The following is a 21,218-nucleotide window of genomic DNA, read 5'->3' as shown; positions in this document are numbered from 1 at the left end:
ATTGATGGATGTACAGTAGTTAAATCATTTTCATCTGCTTAATGCTGCTTTTTCTCCATTCTGTAGGCTCCTTACCTTCTTTAGAGGTTCTTCTTTTCATAGGGAGATAAACTAATTTACTGCTAAAGATGGCGGCTTCCCATACTTTCTTTCTGGGAATTATACTTTTATTGTGTTGGATCTCAATTGGAGATGCTGAATATATGAAGTACAAAGATCCTAAACAACCAGTTGGTGTTCGAATCAAGGATTTAATGAACCGGATGACCCTTGCTGAAAAGATAGGCCAAATGGCACAGATTGAAAGAAAGGTTGCAACAACTCAGGTCATGAAAGATTACTTCATAGGTAACATGAACAGATTGATTTTTCTGTTTATTATAGATCCATTGCTATGTTATGATATAAAATTAAGATTTTTATGCTGTGGTTTTCTGCAGGTAGTGTTTTAAGTGGTGGGGGCAGCGTCCCTGCTCCTCAGGCATCGGCCAAAGATTGGATAGACATGATAAATAATATTCAAAATGGTGCTTTGTCAACACGGTTGGGGATCCCAATGTTATATGCTATTGATGCTGTTCATGGAAATAACAATGTCTACAATGCAACTATATTCCCTCATAATATAGGCCTTGGTGCTACTAGGCAAGTATTTTTAAATTTGAAATTGGAAGGGCAAGCGGTAGATTTTGCCTCTTATTTGTGCCGTTATAATTATTCCAATTACAAATGAATGACTTTGTTGTTTTTGGTCGTGAAGTGAGGGTGAAAAGAAGGATCTAATGCATGAAAGGATCATTTTAGATTGGTGGTTATACAAATGTAAAAGTATGCTCGTACATGCATGCATACATATTTAGGGTTTAGGGTTTACCACTTGCAAGAACCTAAAAAGCTTCTTTCTTCATCCTTATTTCTTAGATGACACACCTGTCCTCTCTCTTCCGCTCCTATCTTTGTTACTTCTTGTTGTGGGATATTTCAAGATAACGCAACCATCAATTTATATAGTGCATAGACATGATTGGCAACAAACTTAAATTTAATGAAATTTGATTTCGGTACACCATGTTAAAAATTTAAATTAATAAATAAATCTTGAGTTTGGTTAGTTGTCCTCTTGGAAAATAAAATGTGAGTTATGTAGCTATCATCTTTCAAAATGAAGTGAGAATGAATCTTAAGTTTGTAATCATCAATCTTTAAAAATTAAGATCAAATATTATCCAAGATATTTAATGAAATTAGGATACACACTTAACATGTACCATACTTTATAGGAAGTAAATAATGTTTGCATATATCTTGAAGTCAAATACGTTTTGAAGAAATTATGTATAGGATTCTGTTTTCCTGGTAAGAACTCTCAATTTAATTTCCCCGCTTTTTTCTTTCTATTGCTTTAGTTAATTTCTCATTAGAATGTACTCGGAAGCCCCTTTATTAACTTTATTTATCGTATGGGTTTGTTGGGCACATCTCAAAATAATCCTGTTTTCCTTTTTTTTTTTTCTTTTTGGGTTTCATTTTCTGGTAGGGATCCTGATCTTGTGAAGCGAATTGGTGCTGCAACTGCTCTTGAAGTTAGAGCAACAGGCATACCATATGCTTTCGCTCCATGTATTGCGGTAAGCGCCATACGGCTAACCAAACTAAATTCAAAACCTATCTTTTGCATTTTTGGCGTAACTAGTGCCTGTTCAAATATTGGCAAATAATATCTGATTATTGACATTATTCTCTCTCCTACAGGTTTGCAGAGATCCAAGGTGGGGTAGGTGCTATGAAAGCTATAGTGAAGACCATACTGTTGTGCAAGCAATGACTACTATAATACCTGGTTTGCAAGGGGATCTCCCTGCAAATCAAAGAAAGGGCACTCCATATGTTACTGGAAAGTAAGAGTTACAGATTCCATTAGAGCCTGAAAGGACTAGTTTTTTTAATTATTTTTCTAGTGCATATCAATTAATCAGTTTTTTGTTCATTCAAAATCTTTTGTCCATTCTTGTCTTTGCTAATGTTTATTCACTTTGGGCAGCTAAATCCCGTCGTGATAACATGAAAATTATTTAATAACCGAAGCTGACGTGGTTAATGAAACCTCATCCGCCACCGCTGCCATTCAGCATTAATGGCCAATGATTGCTGTGCCGCAATCATTGGCCATTGATTGCTCATTGCCGCGGTTTGAACTGCGCAATCAAAGCCTGCCACGTAGCCCACTGCCAAATGATATATAATCTGATGATAAATAATCTATCAGGGACAAAGTTGCAGCATGTGCAAAGCATTTTGTTGGTGATGGAGGAACACAGAAGGGAATTGATGAGAACAATACCATTATTGATCGCCGTGGACTGTTCAGTATCCACATGCCTGCTTACTACAACTCAATTATTCAGGGTGTTTCCACCATAATGGTGTCTTACTCGAGCTGGAATGGAGAGAAAATGCATGCCAATCAAGATCTGATCACTGGTTTCCTGAAGAACCAACTTCATTTTAAGGTCAGGAATTCATGACTACATCTAGAGAATGATATTTGAATGCAAATTCCTTCGCTAAATTCCTCAAAATTTGCAGGGCGTTGTTATCTCCGATTGGGAGGGAATTGATAGAATAACTAGCCCTCCTCATGCAAACTACACCTATTCTGTGCAGGCTGGTATCAATGCTGGAATTGATATGGTCAGTAACTCTTTTATCAGTAAAACTGGTAGTTAAGGCTTTATTTTATTCTATATAGGATTTTATACTAATTTTTTAGCACTCCTTAATACATCACTTTAAAGGCTCATTCAGAACTATTATCTTTTTTACTATTATTAAGGCTTAGTTTGGGACTGCTCTCATACTGCCTCGTAAAACGGATTTCTAGTACAAAAAAATTAATTTTTTTACTAGAAAGCCGTTTTACGAAGCAGGAAGAAAGCCATCCCAAACGAAGCCTATCTAACATTGATTTACATATGATTGCTCCATCAATTTTATTCCATAAAGACCTTAGTATCTTATATATTTTTCATTTTGACCTGTGCTGCTCAGGTGATAATTCCTTACGACTATGATTCGTTCATTAGCAACCTCACCACTCTTGTCAATAACAAAATTGTCCCTATGAGCAGAATAGATGATGCTGTGAGCAGGATTCTTCATTTGAAATTCTCTGTTGGTCTATTTGATAATCCTTATGCAGATCTTAGCTTTGCTGATCAACTTGGAAAGAAGGTGTGCCAATCTTTCTCCTGCACTAATACTTTATTGTTACAAAACTTTCTGTTCATTCTCATCTTCCTCAAGAATTTCATCAACTTTAATTGGTCACATTACATTTCATCTTTCAACAGGAGCACAGGGAATTGGCCAGGGAAGCTGTCAGGAAATCACTCGTGCTACTGAAAAATGGAAAATCTTCAAATAAGCAAATTCTACCCTTACCAAAGAAAGCTCAGACAATTCTTGTTGCTGGAAGCCATGCCGACAACTTGGGTTACCAGTGTGGCGGGTGGACAATAGAATGGCAAGGAGACACTGGAAGAATCACAGTTGGTGTGTAGGGCAGATTATCCGAACTAGAAAAAGAGCATGATATAACCCTCATTTAGGAGAAATTATTCTGTGCGGAGACCGAAAGCTGAACGTCGTCCGGAGATCAATCAGAATGTTCCACGCCAGCAATACCGAGCCGCGGTACCGAGCAAGGGACTATATTGCGCATTCTTATTAGTATCCGGACAGTATTCGGCGTCTGCAAAGAATAATTAATCCTCATTTAGACCTTAAAAATGCCCATTCTATGCCAAAACCCAAATAAATTTTTATTTTTTATTTTTTCTGTTGCAGGAACAACAATACTAGAAGCCATTAAATCAACAGTTGACCCTGCAACCAAAGTTATCTACTCTGAAAACCCAGACACTGCGTTTCTCAAAAGCAACAATTTCTCCTATGCCATCGTCGTCGTCGGCGAAACTCCCTACGCCGAAACTGACGGTGACAGCTTGAACCTGACGATCCCAGAACCCGGTCCGAGCACCATCCAGACTGTCTGTGAATCCGTCAAGTGTGTTGTCGTCCTTATCTCCGGCAGGCCGGTTGTGATAAAACCATATGTTCCGGTTATAAACGCCCTGGTGGCTGCCTGGTTGCCGGGGACTGAAGGACAGGGGGTAGCTGATGTCCTGTTTGGAGATTATGGATTTACGGGGAAACTTCCGAGAACCTGGTTCAAATCTGTAGATCAGTTGCCGTTGAACGTTGGCGATAAGGATTATGATCCATTGTTTCCCTTTGGGTTTGGATTGGTTACAGAGCCTGGAAGCGCTTGAGATTGGTCATCGTAGTTATATATTCATCTATATCTTGCCAGGTTTCTTGAATTTGTGATGATTTGTGTTTCTGGAAATTGATTGTATATTTTAATGGAATTAAACCCAGGCAATGTGTTTTGATTTAAAATTATACAATCGATAAGATTATTTGATTTCCTAAACCTTTTAATCTATATTATTATTAAAAAAAATCACTTAAAAACATAAAATATTAGTCATCAAATAAATGCACTTATTCTTAAAAAATATATTTTCTATTCGTATGTTAATTTAAGAATATATATAATATTAGTTAAAATTAAAATTTAATATTTTTATCATATATAAATATGTGATTTTTTTTAACACTATCATTGTCAGGTCCTAAGTCTGGATGAGAAAAGTGAAGGGTTCTGTTAGGTAGTTGACAGCTAGCGTAAAACTTATCCGATAAACATGACATGAATTCTTTTAAAAAATGTGATAATGCTAGGGTGTCCTTTGGAAGCGACGCATTGTATGACCTGAATACCATGACAAGTGTGTAAGGACTACAACACCGGTGTTCGATTGCAGTTTAAATAGACAATGGTTCTCACATCAAGGACTGATGTTGGCAAAGAAGTTAGTCCAACAAATTAAAATTAGGATATGAACTTGAAATATATGTTCACTTACAGGAAAATTAATGAAATTAATAGATATTATGATTCATAGGAAAATAAATATTTTATGCATTCAAGAAATTAAATTGGTTGGTGAGAATGCTAAGGAGTTTAATAGTTTATGATTTAAATTATGATATTCAAGTAGAAGTCCTACTAGAAATAGTGTAAGTGTGATTATAAATAAGAGTTTGAACGATAATGTTATAAAAATTAATAGAATTGGAGATGAAATTATAGGTTTAAAGATTGTTGTTGATTCTAAGATTATTAATATTATAAGTGTATATAGTAGGTTTTGATATGAGTTCAAAATGAAAATTAAAAAAAAAAAATTAGGACTTACAAAAATTAATATAAAAGATACATTTTGAAGAAATAATTTTTATTAGAGGAGATTTAAATGTGCATGTTCTTAGAGAGGTAGATGTTTTTAAAAATATTCACAGTGATCATGATTTTGAAATAATATTAAATGAATGTGATAAGATTATATTAGATTTTTTTAACTTATAATTTTTAATTATTAATACAATATTTAATAAAAGGGATGAGCAACTTATCATTTATAAAAATGAATATATTAAAACTCTAATTATTGTTTTTTATAATAAAATTAAATTATTTAAATTACAAAAATTATAAAGTTATTCTGAGTAAAAATTTATGTGAATTTTAAGGTATAGTCATGTTCAAATGATTAAATTAATTCCATCACTTTTTTATTTTTATTTTTTAATTTTGAAATAATGATTTCTATCATTCAAAATAACTTTAATAATTTATTCTATAATTTTTAATTTAAGTTGGCTTTTGAATTTAGGAAAAAAATAAAACTATAAATAAAGTGAATCAGCCTTCACCGTTCGCGCCACGTCACTCGACAATTTCCCTCCGTCCACCCGCCACCATCTTTGTTCGACGTATTATTATTCTCTTAAATTAGCAAATCGAAGCAGAAAATTTCAGTTAGAGAGAGAAAAACAGCAACAAACGACAGCGAGGTCCAAAAGAATGAAAAACTGAAAAGAAAAGGACCTCCTAGGGTTTCAAATCCTCCTCCCTCCCTCGTTCCATGCAGCTTCGAATTACGATTCCACGAATATCGCTGGCATTTCTCTTTCTTATCATTCTATTGTTTACCTTGTTCCTTGTTCCTTGTTCCTTTCGCTAATTCCGTCTCAGCATAGCTAGAGAGAGGCGAAAGCTGTCTTTAACGACTTGCATTCGCCGACGTAGGAAAGATACAATCAAGCCCGACGGAGCCGATACTTTCTTGAATGCTGCTGTCGCTGCCTCCACCACGTTTATGGATGTGGAGATCAGCAGCGGCGGCTGGGGTAGCGTTAATTTTCAGCCATGCAATTGCTCTTGCTCTTGCCCTTACTGCGGTTCTGGTTCTCAACCTTCTTCCCCCTTGCCCAGAGCCTTGAAGCGCAAGCTTGAGCAAATGGAGGAGGACGCTCAGTGCGGGCGTCCGGAGGATGTGGCGCGCGTCGAGATCGAGATAGAAGCGGCTGCTCTTCGGGAAGCCCTCGCAAACCAGCAGCAATCCATGCAGGTGCTCTGTACCGAGCTCGAGAAGGAGCGGGCTGCAGCTTCCACTGCCGCATCCGAGGCCATGTCGATGATTCTCCGCCTCCAACGAGATAAAGCAGAGGCCCAGATGGACGCACGTCAGTTCAAGCGCCTATCCGAGGAGAAAATGTCTCATGATCAGCAAGAGATTGCTCTCCTTGAAGATCTTCTTTTCAAGCGAGAAGAAGCTGTGCAATCCTTGTCCTGCGAGCTCCAGGCTTACCGTCACTGTCTCCTCTCCTATGGCATCGACCCTGCCACTATTGAATCCAATTCCTCCAACGCCGTCACCGCTGCGACCACCTCAACAGCCGCTGGGGACGGCGGCAATGCCTATTCCTCTCTCCGCTGTGAATTGGCCGATTTCAGGACAAATGTTGTGGACCCGGAGCTCAAGTATGCCGCCGGTGACAAACCCCGTAGTCCCATTCAGCGCATGCCTAGTATCATCATGGAAAAGGGTGTAATCGAAAATAGCCATTCACCCAGCTGGGCACAGCGGGCTATGCGCCGGCTTTCCATTGACAGTTTGGGTTCTGCTTCATCCCGACAGGAGTTTGGAAGCACTGAGTTACCATCCATGGCAGATTGCGCCTCTGATGCATGTACCGGTGTGAGGGATGACATAAGTGATCGAGTGTGCACTATTGATGCCGTGCACGACGTGGATGGGATGTATGATAGGGCTGATATGAGCACGGCGAGGGACTTTTTAAGCAGGAGGGATGCGGGTAATAGAACTGTGGATGAAGGAGAGGTTAAGAAGCTCTATATGAGGCTGCAAGCGTTGGAGGCAGACAGGGAGTCAATGAAGCAGGTTATCATGACGATGGGGACGGATAAGGCACAGAGGATTCTGCTTAAGGAGATTGCTCAGCAGTTGTCTAAGGAGGTGGTGCCAGAGACGAGGATTGTAAAGAAGCCTTCTTTAATAAGGAGTTTCTCTATAATGTCGGTGGTTAAGGTAATTTGTGACTAAACTACCTTTTGTTTATTATTTCCATTTCATGTTCTTTATTCTCAAGCTCTGCCTGGCTGAATATTTAAAAAATAACGTTAATTTCTTATGCATTAGTATTCATAACCGTGAGTATGACATATTTGTATTTTTGTTTTTTTCTAAATTTATTTGTAGGGAATTTAAATCCAGACTTGTTTGTGAGCTTTAATTTATAATGTGTCAATTTTCTTGAAGTGTTTAGCGAGGATTCATGATACTAGGGTTGATTTATTATCATGCCCAACTTTTTTTAACATGTACAATAAACTTGACAAATTTTTTGAATGTGATATGTACAGCAAACTTGGAAAAATTTTTTGAATCTTAGATGCTGTGCATTTTTTTTGGTTTACCCTTCTTGATATATGTGAAGTTTGGAAAATGGTCAAAAAGATTGGTGTATTGTATCTAGTCTAACTTTCGATTGGTTCATAATGGAGAAAAAGAAGATAAGCTTGGTTCAAGACAAACAACATGAAAGTTTAGAATTTGGATTAGTTTTCTTTTGGGAGAGAAAATGATGAGGACATCAGTAGGAGATTCTGGAATGTCTATCGTCGGAAGCATCGTAGATCGACGGCTACAATGAGGTGTTTATATATTTGATATGTTGTATGTATTAATTCAGATTTCCTTTATTTACATTTATACCCTTGCTTGTGTGTTGACTTGAGTCGTAGCCCCATGGGCATTTTTAGTCTTTTTATTTTCTTTTTCTATGAGTCCTATATATTAGGTCCTTGGTCTTGGATGATGATGATGAATGAAATTTCAGCTTTTCTTGTTTGATCTCTTTGTGAGTTCTTGAGGGGAGAAACTCTAAGAGAGGTCCTTACAACACCCGTCAGCCGCCGGTGGGTTCTGGAACTCGCGGTTTGTCTTCATTCTTCCCCTTCACACTAGGCCAACTCACTCCCCTCTCCCCCACCACTGGCCACCTCTTCCTTGTCCCTTGATGATGATTTCAATCATCATTAATACCTTCCTAAACTAGCAAAATTAATCTGGGGTAAGGATTCAATTCAATTTGAATTTCAAATACTTTCCAAATTAAGAACGCTAAATTATGAAAGTTCCTAGATTTGATTTAATTTAATTTTAAATTAAATTGGATTTAATTCCTTCATCCCTAATTTAGAATAATAAATTAGGAAGCTCATAAATCCCTCCCCAATCTTCTCCTCCTCTCTACATGCCGCCGCCCCCATCATTGGCCACATCCCCCCTCTTGCCTATTGATCCATTAACCCTTATTTGAATTTGAAATTGAATTTCAAATTCTATTCCCTCCCCATTTAATTAAATCTAAAATTAAATTCAGATTTAATGGCCTTTCCATAACCCAAACACTAGACCCAACATAACCCTAATTCCCTCTACCCTTGGCCGGCCCCCTCCCTTGTCCACCCTCTTGGAATTCCCCAAATCTCATGAGCTCTCTTGCAAGAAAAAAAAGTCAAGCATCTCTCTTCCAACGTCCCACTAGTGCATGACCGATCCTAACGTTGATCACGGGTTCATATATGATAATCAAGGAAGGAAAGACATTCTTCGATCTCCATTCTTCAATTTGAACTTGGAGTTTGACGAAACCGTCGAAGTATACATCGAACGCATTATATTTACATTAGCCCCTTCCATCGAGGAGCATCTTCCCTCCGGACGGTGGAGGATCACCGGTCATCTACACACAATCCCTCCTCCGGCTAACTTTCGTTGGATCTCTACCCTTGGCTTCCTCTCCTTCGTGGTGGCATCTTTCGGATTGTGGCGACTCTTCTTCTGCTAACCCTTAAAGAATGTGAGTGAAGGAAATTCGATGTGACTTTTCTCTTTGTTATGTGGTGGATTGTTAGTATCTTGCACTATCGTTTTCATTATATAATTGATATTATTTTGAGATCTTGTTCTTCTATTGTGTGTTTACTTGATCATATCAATTTAAACAATTTTAAATTTGTAAAATCTTTTCAAAAGTGAAACATTAGTTGAAGTTACGACGCCTAATTCAATCGTTATAAATTTCTACGTGCAATTCCTATTTGGTTTCACATCAGAAAAGGCATATCATAATGAGTGAAGAGCAGAAGAAATGAGATAAAGAAAGAGAAACAACAAACACAACATTAGAGTAGTCTGGCATGATGACCTATGTCCACTATATAGGAGGGGAGAGATTTCACTACTCAAAGGGAGGAATTACAATCTCAAATTTTTTACTTAATCACTAGAACTATAATTTAATAAACTTTATGGGCTTGAGTTCATCTTTAGAGCGTCTCATCCTTGAGGAACTAAATGTGTGTTTTCTGATGCTATTTTCTTGTTTGTTTCATCGAGAGGTTTACTCTTCCTCATCCCCAACACTTAGTAATTGAGTACTTGAATGATGAGACAGGAATGACTTTTGTCATCTTGAAAATGTCAAATTCACTAGTCACCCAGGTGAATGGAGTGATGTTGTACCTTAAGGACTCCTTTCCCTCCTATTAGACATTATTGAGAGTTAAATCCAATCTAGGGACCGCTTGGAAGCAAAAAATTCAATGACAAACTGCTTGAAAATCTCATTGAAGGAAGAAATATTATTGGAATGCATATAATTAAACCACCTACGCATGACATCCTTGAGTTTAGTATCCAACACCTTAGGTTCACATCATCTTCAAAACTATCAATATGATTACAAGTTTGTGTATCTCCTTGTATTTGTTAAGCACAAGTACTTTAAATTTTATTAATAGGGGCTTCTCTAAGTTCATTATGAAGGGGGTGGAGCTAAGGCAAATGGGTGGTGAAATGAAGGCTTCTTTAACGGATGACTGCCTTGACTATCGACAGTTGGAGAGGCCAATACTATTGTTACCAATGGTGCTATGGGAGTTGTCGGCATCGCCAAGGTTGATGGAATAGACATTAAAGTATTACATTATGAGGCAAGGTGGACATAGTTGTAGACTTAACCACTGTGACATAAAAAAAATTAAAAAACCACTGTGATATGAGTTATGGTGGTAGAATGGAACACTTACTCTAGCAGAAGATCCATCTTCCTAGAAAGCTACAGGAATTATGACATCCCAAAATATCTCTGCACATTGGGATGATCCCACTCCAACATTGCCAGCATCAGCATGAGATATTGACGAATTTTTTTTTCCTTTTTTTTTTTTTTGAGATATTGACGAATAATGTTAGTGATAGGTTCCCACAATAGGTCAGGTTCTTTTTAGCCAATCCAAACAATCTCAATGAGAGAACTAGAAAAATATGAATTATAGAAAAAAGTTGGAAAATGACAAGCTAGAAAGCATATGAGTTTCAATTTGCCCGCCAGAGTGAACATGAAGAGAGGCTTGATTTAAGACAAAAGATAGAAAGTTTGAGCGTTCACGGACCGCTAGAAAAAAAAAAGGCTAAATTTAAGACAAGCAATAAGAACATTGAGCATTTAGGCTAGTTTATTTATTGGAGAGGAAAGCCTTCCTGAAAAAGTGAAGAGTATAAGAAATGAGAGACGTAAAATGTTTAAGTGGTAATAGCCTACATTCATCATATGAGGGGGAAGATTTCCCTACTCAAAGTGAAGAATTATAATCTCTCTCTCTCTCTCTCTCTCTCTCTCTCTCTCTCTCTCTCTCTCTCTCTCTCTCTTTGTGACTGCAATTTAGCATTGTTTATGGGCTTGAGTTTGTCTTTACAGGGTCCCCATCCTTGAGAATGCCTAGGAGATTATTTATAGGCATTTACCAGGTTTAGGTTGTTTTAGAGTGGATTACGATGTGGAAGCCACAGGCAACCAAATCAGGCATTAGCAGACATAGTGGTTCATGTAAAGGGCTAGAACGGATTAGGTGACAGACATTATATGGTTGGATGATTCGCAGTCAATTATTATTCTGGAAAGTGACTGAGATTTGTGGAAGAGGGATATTATGTTCATACATGAAGTTTTCGTGGCATAGCCATTACTTCGTACAACAAGTGACCATTTTGTGACTCTTGAATGGTTAGAGAGGGCGAGAAAGGACGGAGAAGGCACCCAAACTTAAGGCGTAATCTTATGAATTCTGAAGAACAAATTTAGTTGAGGATGAAATATTTCAAGCAGTCTAGCTGTGGTTTGATTGTGTCGATAGTTATGTTGCACCAATACGGATACGGCGCACAAATATGACACGATACGGATATGGGAACGTCAATTCTTAAAAATACAGTATACGGGTACGGCGTGGACACGGCATTATTATTTATAAATCATACATAAAAATTAAAAAAACAATCAAAGCATAATATTTGAAATAAAAAAAAATGACAACAACATCATTTGTAGTCTTATAGCTTAAAGTATCAAAATATACGTATTAAATGTCTAGTACAACAACAAAAGCATAAACTTAAATTGTCTAGCACATGAAGTTTCAACTATTCAATATAAGGCATGATATGATTAGCTTCTTTAGTGGTTTGTCATTGAACTTCTATATCATCTTCAATAAATATCATAGCTTCTAATTCAGGCTTATCAAGTGAAAGATTAGTAATTTCTAATATTCTCATATCATCAAGAGACTCAAATCCATCTCGGAAATGAGAGAACCTTGCTCGCAGCCGCAGAAGTAAATACAACACATTTTTTTTATTTCTTTTTGTTTTTCAACAGACACGCGTATCGAATACACGTGTACTTTTGAAATTAAATAGTATTTTAATTGGATATGGCTTTGGTGTATCCGACACGTATCGGTGGCGTATCGGAGATGTATCTGTATCGGTGTATCAGATACAACACACCTTCATAATAAGTGTATCAGTGCAACATAGGTCGATAGTTCTTGATCAATCCAATTGGCACGAAACGGGATGCAAATTTGATGATAATCTTTGAACTATTCGATAATTCTTCTTGAATCAAACCAACGATGATCCCAAGAAGTTGGAGAGAGTTCAAGGATTGTTTGATGGAACATTTTCGAACTGGCAGGGGAGGAGACTTCTACGAGCAATTCTTCTCCTTGACATAGGATGGTTCAATGATGGAGTACCGGGGGAGATTCGAGTACCTTGCTAGCCGATTGGACTTCCTTCTTGAGACAGTGCTAGAGAGAAATTTCATGAAGGGACTGACACTAGAGATCTGAGCAACGGTTAAAGTAATGAGGGCCTCATGACTTGGGAGAGTTTATGGAGCTAGCTCAATTAGTGAAGGATCAGAGGCACCTGGAGATAGAGATGGGAAGTAGTAGCTCAGGAGGTCCGAACTGGAGGACCACCACCTTTCTAGCACTCAAGGAGCCAATACCAAGTACTTTTTGGGAGACTTCGAAGGAGAAGACTGTAGGAGTAAGACATCGGGACAACTTCAAGAAGCTCATATAAACGGAATTACAAGAGAAAATGGTGAAGGGGCTCGGTTATAGATGTGACGAGAGGTATGGGGGCACTAGTGTAAGGACCGAACTCTTCAGGTTCTTACCGTTTGTGATGAAGAGGGAATGGAGGAGAGTGTTTCCACCTTACGGACAAGGTGGGTCTTTGGGAGGGGAGTATTTTTAGACGAATCCATTGAATCGGTCCAGTCGGTCCACACGGGACTAGCTTTGGAGGAAAGAGGCGGAAGAGTATGCCTCTCATGTACAAGCCGCAAGGGTTAGGGAGCTGTTTTGGAAGGATTTTTGAGGGATTTGGGAGGGAAATTTGAATGTAGGGACTGTTTAGAGATTTTCTTTTGAATTGTATGCATTAAATAATTTGTTTATCTAGGGTTAGGGCATCTTGAATTTGGCTGAAATTTGAGACTCTTAGGTTTAAGTTTCCTTGGGGCTCTAGCGGTGTCTAGAGAATCGGGAGAGATCGATCTTGTTTGTTTTTGTTCCGTTAGTTGATTTTTCTCAATTAAGTGTGTTTTTTTTTTCCTTTGATTTTTCCTCTACTTGTTAAGTATTCTCGTTGATTTTGTCAAGATCGTTAGGTTTCATTTGAGATCTTCAAGTGTTTCATATCAGCTTGCATATATGATGTGTGTGAGTTTTCCCTAATTGATCTAAATGTCCTCCCAAAAAAAGTGTATTATTTAAAATTCAAGATGAATAATCTCCTATTTTTTATGTTCAAGTGAATCATCTTTCTTAATTGATGTTGAATTTGCTTGAATCAAGCTTCACTATCCCGTTTCATCAGCCGATTAAAATTTGAGTATTTGCCGATTACAAATAATAAGGAACTCATATTTATGGAGATAAACTAATTTATATCTGAATTTATTCAAGCTAATTCTAATTTATATTTGTATTTCTGAGCAAATCATTGTGAATTTAATAAAAACTGCAAAAAATATTGATTGCAAATTCTGTGTTCATCAAGATTTCGAGAATTCTATCTTTCAAACATCTTTGTGCTAATCTTTCTATGTATGTTTGTTTGATTTTTTCTTTTCTTCAGTGGGTGGCATCATTTTTCTCTTGGAGGAAGAAATCACCAAGGATCAAGTATGCACATTGGGTGTTTGTTTTTTTGTCTCTACCTTGTAGCGTATTATCAGAGTTAACTAAAGCCCGCACGCTATTATAATATCAGGTACCCCATTGGTTTATCAAATCAGAAGACCGGCTTATTGATTCTTCTGGACAAGTCCAAGCGCAAGAGGCTGAAGAGGTGTCTCACCAGACTACCTAGTTGATTATAATCATCACCTTCTCCATGGGTACTGTATTTTGCTTCATAAAGTTCATTGGCTTATTATAACTACATATTAATTTCTTTTATTTATAAACCAGAAATAGCTTACTGTAAGAGGCTATTTTGTACATTTTATTCTATTCTATTTTTTGTTTGTTAAGAATTAAGGAAACTTTACCTTAGCACCAGCTGAGTTCAAGAGAAATTTGTGCTTGGAACGCTAGCAGAGTTTGTTTGATTGACTGTATCGATGTTTATAATTGCTCGACTTCGGCTTTGTTTGGGATGATTTTCTTATTGCTTTTTAAAATGGCTTTATAGTATAAAAATTTTAATTTTGTACTAAAAAATTGTTTTAAAAAACAGTAAGAAAATCATCGGAGACAAGTCTTGTTTTTAAATTGTTCTTGTTGTATTACTCTTTGTTGTCATACAATGAAAATTTTAAAAATTATTGTAAATATTTTGAGATTGAAGGTTTGTTTGGGATGATTGTTGTGTTTAATAAAATTAGTTGTAAAATTATTATAGGGAAATAACTTAGGCTTTGTTTGGGGTGATTTAGACTTTTTTTACTTTAAAATTAAGCAGTAAGAAAGTCGTCTCATACTAAATATTAATTAATATGATTAACAAAAATTATTTTTTATTATAGAAATAAAAAAATAGTAGTGAAATAAAATTATAATTATTGTCTGAAAATTAAATCAACAAAAAAATATCTCAAATTGTTTACCCTAAATTTCTCATATATGGAATTTGTGCTTTGATTTCACTGTTTTTTAACCTTTAGTACCGTAAAAGGAAATTGAAGGTTGAACTTTTGTTGGTCGTAATTAGAATTTAACAACGCAAAAATTGAATTGATATTTTAAGAATTGAATCGAATAAATTAAATAAGATCATTTTAAATCGATTTTTTATTCATATCCCTAGTTGTAAGTGGTTGATTGAAACCTAGGTCATGCTTAGTTTTTTTTTTTTTTCCTGTTTTTGCAGACTGTAAACAGATAAAGAACTTGTTCTTCAGTGATTATCTGATCGCTTTTACTTAAAAAACATTAAAAAAAAAAATGATGATTTGATTTCGCTTTATGCGTGAATAATAACATTTTATAGGTTTTTGGGCAAATGATTCCACAATTAATTTTGATATATAAACAATTCAGTATTGGATCCAACAAATTTAAGCAACTAAATGGGCTCTTAGTTAAATTGACTGTAACATCCTCTTAGGAAGGAGAAATTATTCTGTCCGGATGTTGAACACAGCTCTACATCTAGAGAACAATCAAAACGAGTCACGTCAACAATACCGTGCGCGGTACCGAGTGGTACCAAGCAGTACAGAGCCACGGTACCGACATGATTCATTCTGATTAATCTTCGAACGGCGTTCGGCGTCCTCACAGGAAAATTTCTCCTTAGAAAGATCTTGTTGTTCCTGGCTGATCAGCTTAAGGCATTTTTGCAGCATAATATCTAATTCTTCTAACAAAATTATAAAATGACCAAATATCATATGCTAACACAGCATACTGCTGGAGTTTCATTGTCATAAAAAGATTAAAATAAAAAAAAAACTACGAAGCTGTTTGATTGGATATATTTGAAGTACATATATATTTTAGAAGTATAACATAATCTAGTGGAATGAAAATCAAATATTACTATTTTTTTAGTATTTGACTATTTGTCGAGCTCTTTTTTTTTTTCCTTTCTTTTCTCTTTAGGTTGAGAGGGTCACTCACAGGTCGGAGAGAGAATAATGGTGGCAAAGTCGGTGACTAGGACGGCAACAACGAGTTCAATGCTACAAGAAGGGTAGGAGGGATTATAGTCACGATGGAGGCGAGGCTACAGATGATGACGAATCCCGTGGCGGTGCAAATAATACTGCCGTGGTAGGGTGGTATTGTGGACGACGATTATGTAAGCTTAAGGTTGTGAATAAGGGTGTCAATATGTCATGACCCAAAATTTTTTTGTTCGGGTCAACCTGTTTGGAAAACGGGTCGGGCTTGGGTTTCAAATTCTAACACAACTGAAAATTTAGGTCGGGTTCAAGTTAGCCTGAAAACCTGAAATCAACTCGACCGACCCGAGTCACGTTGACCCAGCGCAACCCCATTATTCGCACCCCGCGTTAGTGGCCTCGTGCTTCCCCTGCACCCACGCTTGCACTCTTGCTAGCACTCGCACCCGCACGGCCACATCCTCACTCGCGCTCACACCCAAGCTCGTGTCAATCGCACGTGCTTACAACTCGAGAGCCTCGACCCCTCGCCGGCTCATCCTTGCACACTCGCCCCTGCCTTTGCGGCCCCTACGCTATCCCGCTCGCGCCTTGTGGCCTTACGGTTAGTGGGTCGGGTCAAGTTGGGTCAACCCGAGTTAGAGCATGGTCAAGTTCACATATATGACCCATTTTGTAATTCGGACTTGCTTCACGTCAACTAAATTGGACCCAGGTCAATTTCGAGTTCAACACGAACCCAACTGAATACCCACTTTGACATCCCTACTCAATAGCTTCATCAATCCAGAAATCAATGATCATCATTTCATTTGAATCTCATTGGCATGTTGCATTATCATTCGGCTTCACCTCATCATTTACAACAGAAGAACTGTCCTCTGCAATGGGAACCATTATTTCCTCGCAGGTCTTCACCTGGATTTCTTCATCAACTTTCCCTTGAACAGCAAGACAATTTGCCAGTATATCGTATGATTCCATGTCAGGTTTAAAACCCTCCTCTTTCATTCTTTCTATCCACTCCACTGCTGCCTTTGCGTTCCTCGACAAGCAGTATCCACGCAATACCATATTGAAAGTCTGAGTATCAGCTTCCAGTCCCTCTTCATGAATCTCCACCAACAATTTTTGAACCAAATCCATTCTATCAGTTAAGCACAATCCATTAATTAATCCATTATAGATATCAATCCCTGGTAAAAATGCCTTCCTCAAGATCAGATCTTTCAGCTCAAATGCTTCATTCAATTTTCCAATCGCGCACAGTCGTTTTACAAGATTACCATACAGACTCGGCTTCGGATGATGCCCTCGTCGAACCATCTTAACAAAAATTTTGGATGCTTTCAAACAACAGCGATAGTTACAGAGAGATTCAACAAGTTGACTGTAAACAAACTTCCTATCAATCCAACCCACCAACCTCATGTAGTTGAAAAGATGATTGCCATAATCAGGTCTTCCTTGTTTGCACAACTCCTTGATGAGCAAATTCATAGTATAGCTATTTGGCTTTATCTCATCTTCCAGCATGTTCTTGAAAAGCTCACAAAGAGTTTTCACTTCTCCCTTCTCACAACAACCTTTGATTAGTATATTAAAACTCTCTAAATTAGGCTTATAGTTTTCAGCTTTCAACTTTGTAAAAATCTCTAAAGCTTTCTCCAGTTTCCCTTTCACACACAGGTATTTCATTGCTACATTAAAGATATCGGCACGCAGAACATCGATTTTCCTATTAAGCATGTTGTTGAACAACTCCCAGGCTAAATCTTCTTGTTTCGAACGGAAAAGTTCTTCAAGAAGAACTCTGCAAGAAATGGCTGAAGGACTGAATCCATGAGAAATCATCTCATTTAACAGAGATAGGGAAACATCTGATCTCCTAGAAACAGCCCACTGATGCAACAAATGATCATAATCAGCTTGAATGACAACTAATCCTAGATCTATCTTCTTATGAAGCAAAGAGTCAGCAATGGCTGTGTGCGAGGGGTTTCGATCCTTCGCTAAGACCTGAATGATTGCTGAGTAACCAAGACTGTCATGGCTGAAACCTTCATGATTATCCAACCAACTGAAAAATTTAAAGGCCACATCAGGTTTCTTTATGCGCTTGAGGACTTGAACAGCAATAGGTGGGGTGATCTTAGATGCAGAAGCAACACAGAGCTCCTTAAGCAATGTATCCCATCTGTCTGTCTTCTGGACAATAGAAGCTATACTTCTCACCAGAACATTTGTAGGTACTAACTCATCTTCTTTTTCAATTATTTGAAGTTTAGAATAAAATCGAGCTTTCAGCAGACTATCAAAACCAAAAATACTATTTGCAGTGTTCTGAACCGCAAATCTATGGTGCATAAATCTTGCCATGTCTAAATGCTTACAAGCATTCAGAAAACTTGCTGAGGGCTGTTTCAAGAGTAGCATTCCCTTGATTTGAAATGAAAGAAAAATGATTCTTCTCAGGCCATAAATTTGAAATGACATAGTTGGAGCTCCATTGCACAGAATGTTGATGCATTTGGGGGTTGTTTGGCGTCCTTTTTTAGGCAGGATCTATGCAAGAATTCGCTTTTTGGGAATTTAGATCCTAATATTTCGATAAATTCCTGTTCCATCACCGTTCTTGGTTAAATGCAGGATTTGTTAAATCTCACCATACCAAGGATTGAAAGAATTTAATGATTTATCCGTCACAAAACTTAAATCCTGAAACAAATAGCCAAAAAATTTCTAGTAATGTTGTTATGTCGAATAAGTTTCATTTTTTAAAATCCAACCAAACGCCAAATACCGCCAAGTTAAAACGCCGTTTTAGGCATGTTAGCCCTAAATCCACTAAAATCCGATATTTCGGAGGATTTTCGAGCGAAAGGGGTGAAAGATCCTTACCATCACAGCGAGCTCCCGTCGTGATTTCCGATCCTACAGGGCAACGTTGTCGAAGGCGGCGAAGCAGCTTCCTTTAGAGACTCTTTCAAAACTCTCCTTCACGCCGTAGCACGCGAAGCTCAAGCAGCAATGAAGGCATGGAGACGAGGAAAAGCAAACCCTAGAACAGGACAGACCTAGCGCTATTGGAAGAAAGAATGGCAGGGAAGATATCCTTGCTGCGGCTTCGCTTTATATGGCATGTTTGGCAACAAGTAGTTTAGTAGGAATCACTGGCAGTTCAGCTCCTATTAGTTGTTAGTTTTTATTTTTTAATATCAATTAATAAGTTTTAATTTTAATTTTTATTTATTTAATATGTGTGTGAATTTATTTTAATTGATCTAAATATTTAAAAACATAGAAATATAAATACCATAATCTGATTTTAGTAAATTATTTGAACCACAGTGAACATATAATCAGACTCCACAACAATTTTTTTGGGTGAAACCTGAATATAAATCTTGATATATTCCCCAAAAAAATTGTTTTGATCCAGCACGAATCTCGAGGCAAAATTGAGCCGGAAACTTCAAAAATTAAATCTGGGAGCTCTCGAACTCCGATTTCAGCGAGCTTATAGTCAAACTAAGCGTCTCGGAAATACAAACCCAACGACACCAAATTCAACTCGATCTGAGCCCAAATCAAGCACCCGAAGTGCTGTTGGAAAGCTCATATTGTAATTTGAGTTACCAAACAGTCTCTGATTTTAACGAGCTTATAGTCGAATCGAAGGGCTGGACGAGACGAATCCAACGAACCCAAGATCACCAAATTCTGACATCATTAAGACCTTCAAATGTCTAACTAACGGTGCACGATCAAGGGATTCAATATCAACCGTCCATTCGACCACTCCCTATTTGCCCTTGATCTCACACCTATTTACGAGCTATGTCACTCCAAAAAATCTATATATACACCCCTCATTTCTCATAAGAGGGGACACAAGCAAAAAGAAGAGAAGAATAAGAGAAGAAGAAGAGAAGGAGAGGAGAGAACAGCTGCTCCTCGACCACCGCCGGAGTTCTTCCCGCCGCCTGAATAATGTCTGAATTCTGCCGGACATTTGGGTGACGCCGGAACTCTACACAACTTTTTAAATGAATTTCAATTCAGAAGAAACTCATTGTAATATGATCGTCCTAACTTGTTGGACGAATCAGCCTCTTGTATCTTAAACTACACTAGTGGAACTTTTCAACTTGGCGTGGCCCAGTGATTTTTTTCCCTTTTCAAGGTTTTCCACGTAAAAATCATGATGTTCTTTTATCTTCTGTTTGTGTGTGCTAGATATTCGTACAACGCTCAGACGAAAAAATTTCTAACTCTACCGCCACGTATATTCTAGCCCGCAACAAATCTCAATAATGTTGATACTTGATAGTATTTGCCTATAAAATATTGTTTTTGGCATTGTCATTCAATCATATAGATGGTTTTTATTTCCCTTTTTTCTTCTTCTTCCATTTGTATAGAAGTTTGAGTTCACAAGTTTGCTTGATACAAGAATTCAATAAGAGGCTTTTATTAGTAAGGTAATATAATAATATTTTGCTTTGAATTTTATTTTATTTATTTATTTTTTTATATTTAGTTATTCATTTAATAAATTTGTTCGCCCTCAAAAGTCCAACTGGTTCTACCCCTATACAGTGACCATTATCACTTGACTTTGATCTTTCGGTCACCATTGCTCTACTGCGGTCCCCAACCTTCACCACCCATTACAATCCCCTTGAAATAGAAGTACGACCAAACAATTACATTGAATTAATGTTTTTCCTCGAGAAAAGTCATTATTTATAATATTTGACAAATATTAGTGAAATTATTTTAACTTAGTCATGATCAATAAGTTTTTTTTTTTCTTTTCTTGAGTTTTTCATATAAAAATTATGGCACTTATCTCTCATATATGTGTATAGTGGATCTTCATACAAACGCTTTATCTTCCTCACCGCAAATGTTCTAGCATATAACTAGGGGTGTAAACGAATCAAGTTGAGTCAAGTATCTACCAAATCGAGCTAAGCATGTTTAATTTTTATTGAGCTGGTTTATTTCCTAATAAGCTCGAGCTCAACTTGTGCTCCTTAGCTTGAGCTTGACTAGTTAAAAAATTTATAGCCTCGAGCCCATCTTTATTGCTCGAGCTTGACTTAATTTTTGAATTTTAAATTAAAATTGTCAAATTTTTAATTTTTTTAATATATATCTAAATTAAAAATATTATATACTATTTGTTGCGTGTTAGAAAATACGCGGCGGTAGAGTTTGTA

At 37.2% G+C, this 21,218-nt stretch overlaps 3 protein-coding genes across 4 annotated transcripts; 2 read left to right on the top strand and 1 right to left on the bottom strand.

The window, feature by feature from the left end:
• Positions 1-128: 128 nt before the first annotated feature.
• LOC110107248 (beta-glucosidase BoGH3B-like) lies at positions 129-4,331 on the top strand. The gene is made up of 9 exons (XM_028693557.1): positions 129-348; positions 441-645; positions 1,538-1,628; positions 1,753-1,898; positions 2,267-2,510; positions 2,587-2,691; positions 3,049-3,231; positions 3,351-3,552; positions 3,847-4,331. Exons 1-9 carry the CDS (start codon positions 129-131, stop codon positions 4,329-4,331), a joined length of 1,881 nt encoding a protein of 626 aa, XP_028549390.1.
• A 1,631-nt stretch (positions 4,332-5,962) lies between these two features.
• On the top strand, positions 5,963-14,419 carry LOC110107236 (myosin-binding protein 7). Its single transcript, XM_020837431.2, has 3 exons — positions 5,963-7,520; positions 13,998-14,044; positions 14,133-14,419. The coding sequence occupies exons 1-3, from the start codon at positions 6,288-6,290 to the stop codon at positions 14,233-14,235; spliced, it is 1,383 nt and encodes a 460-aa protein (XP_020693090.1). The 5' UTR covers positions 5,963-6,287; the 3' UTR covers positions 14,236-14,419.
• Positions 14,420-15,757: 1,338 nt separating this feature from the next.
• LOC110107267 (pentatricopeptide repeat-containing protein At5g39710) lies at positions 15,758-19,160 on the bottom strand. 2 transcript variants are annotated; one of them, XM_020837470.2, is made up of 2 exons: positions 18,892-19,160; positions 15,758-18,708 (listed from the first exon to the last, which is right to left on the bottom strand). In XM_020837470.2, exon 2 carries the CDS (start codon positions 18,484-18,486, stop codon positions 16,810-16,812), a length of 1,677 nt encoding a protein of 558 aa, XP_020693129.1. In that variant the 5' UTR covers positions 18,487-18,708; positions 18,892-19,160; the 3' UTR covers positions 15,758-16,809. The 2 variants fall into 2 exon arrangements, with proteins under 2 accessions (XP_020693129.1, XP_028549613.1); XM_028693780.1 differs by having other exon boundaries at positions 15,758-18,608.
• Positions 19,161-21,218: the final 2,058 nt, after the last annotated feature.

The sequence above is a fragment of the Dendrobium catenatum genome, unplaced genomic scaffold (assembly GCF_001605985.2).
Source record: "Dendrobium catenatum unplaced genomic scaffold, ASM160598v2 fragScaff_scaffold_43, whole genome shotgun sequence".
NCBI classification, from domain to species: Eukaryota; Viridiplantae; Streptophyta; class Magnoliopsida; order Asparagales; family Orchidaceae; genus Dendrobium; species Dendrobium catenatum.
This window is presented reverse-complemented; position numbering and strand designations above follow the sequence as displayed.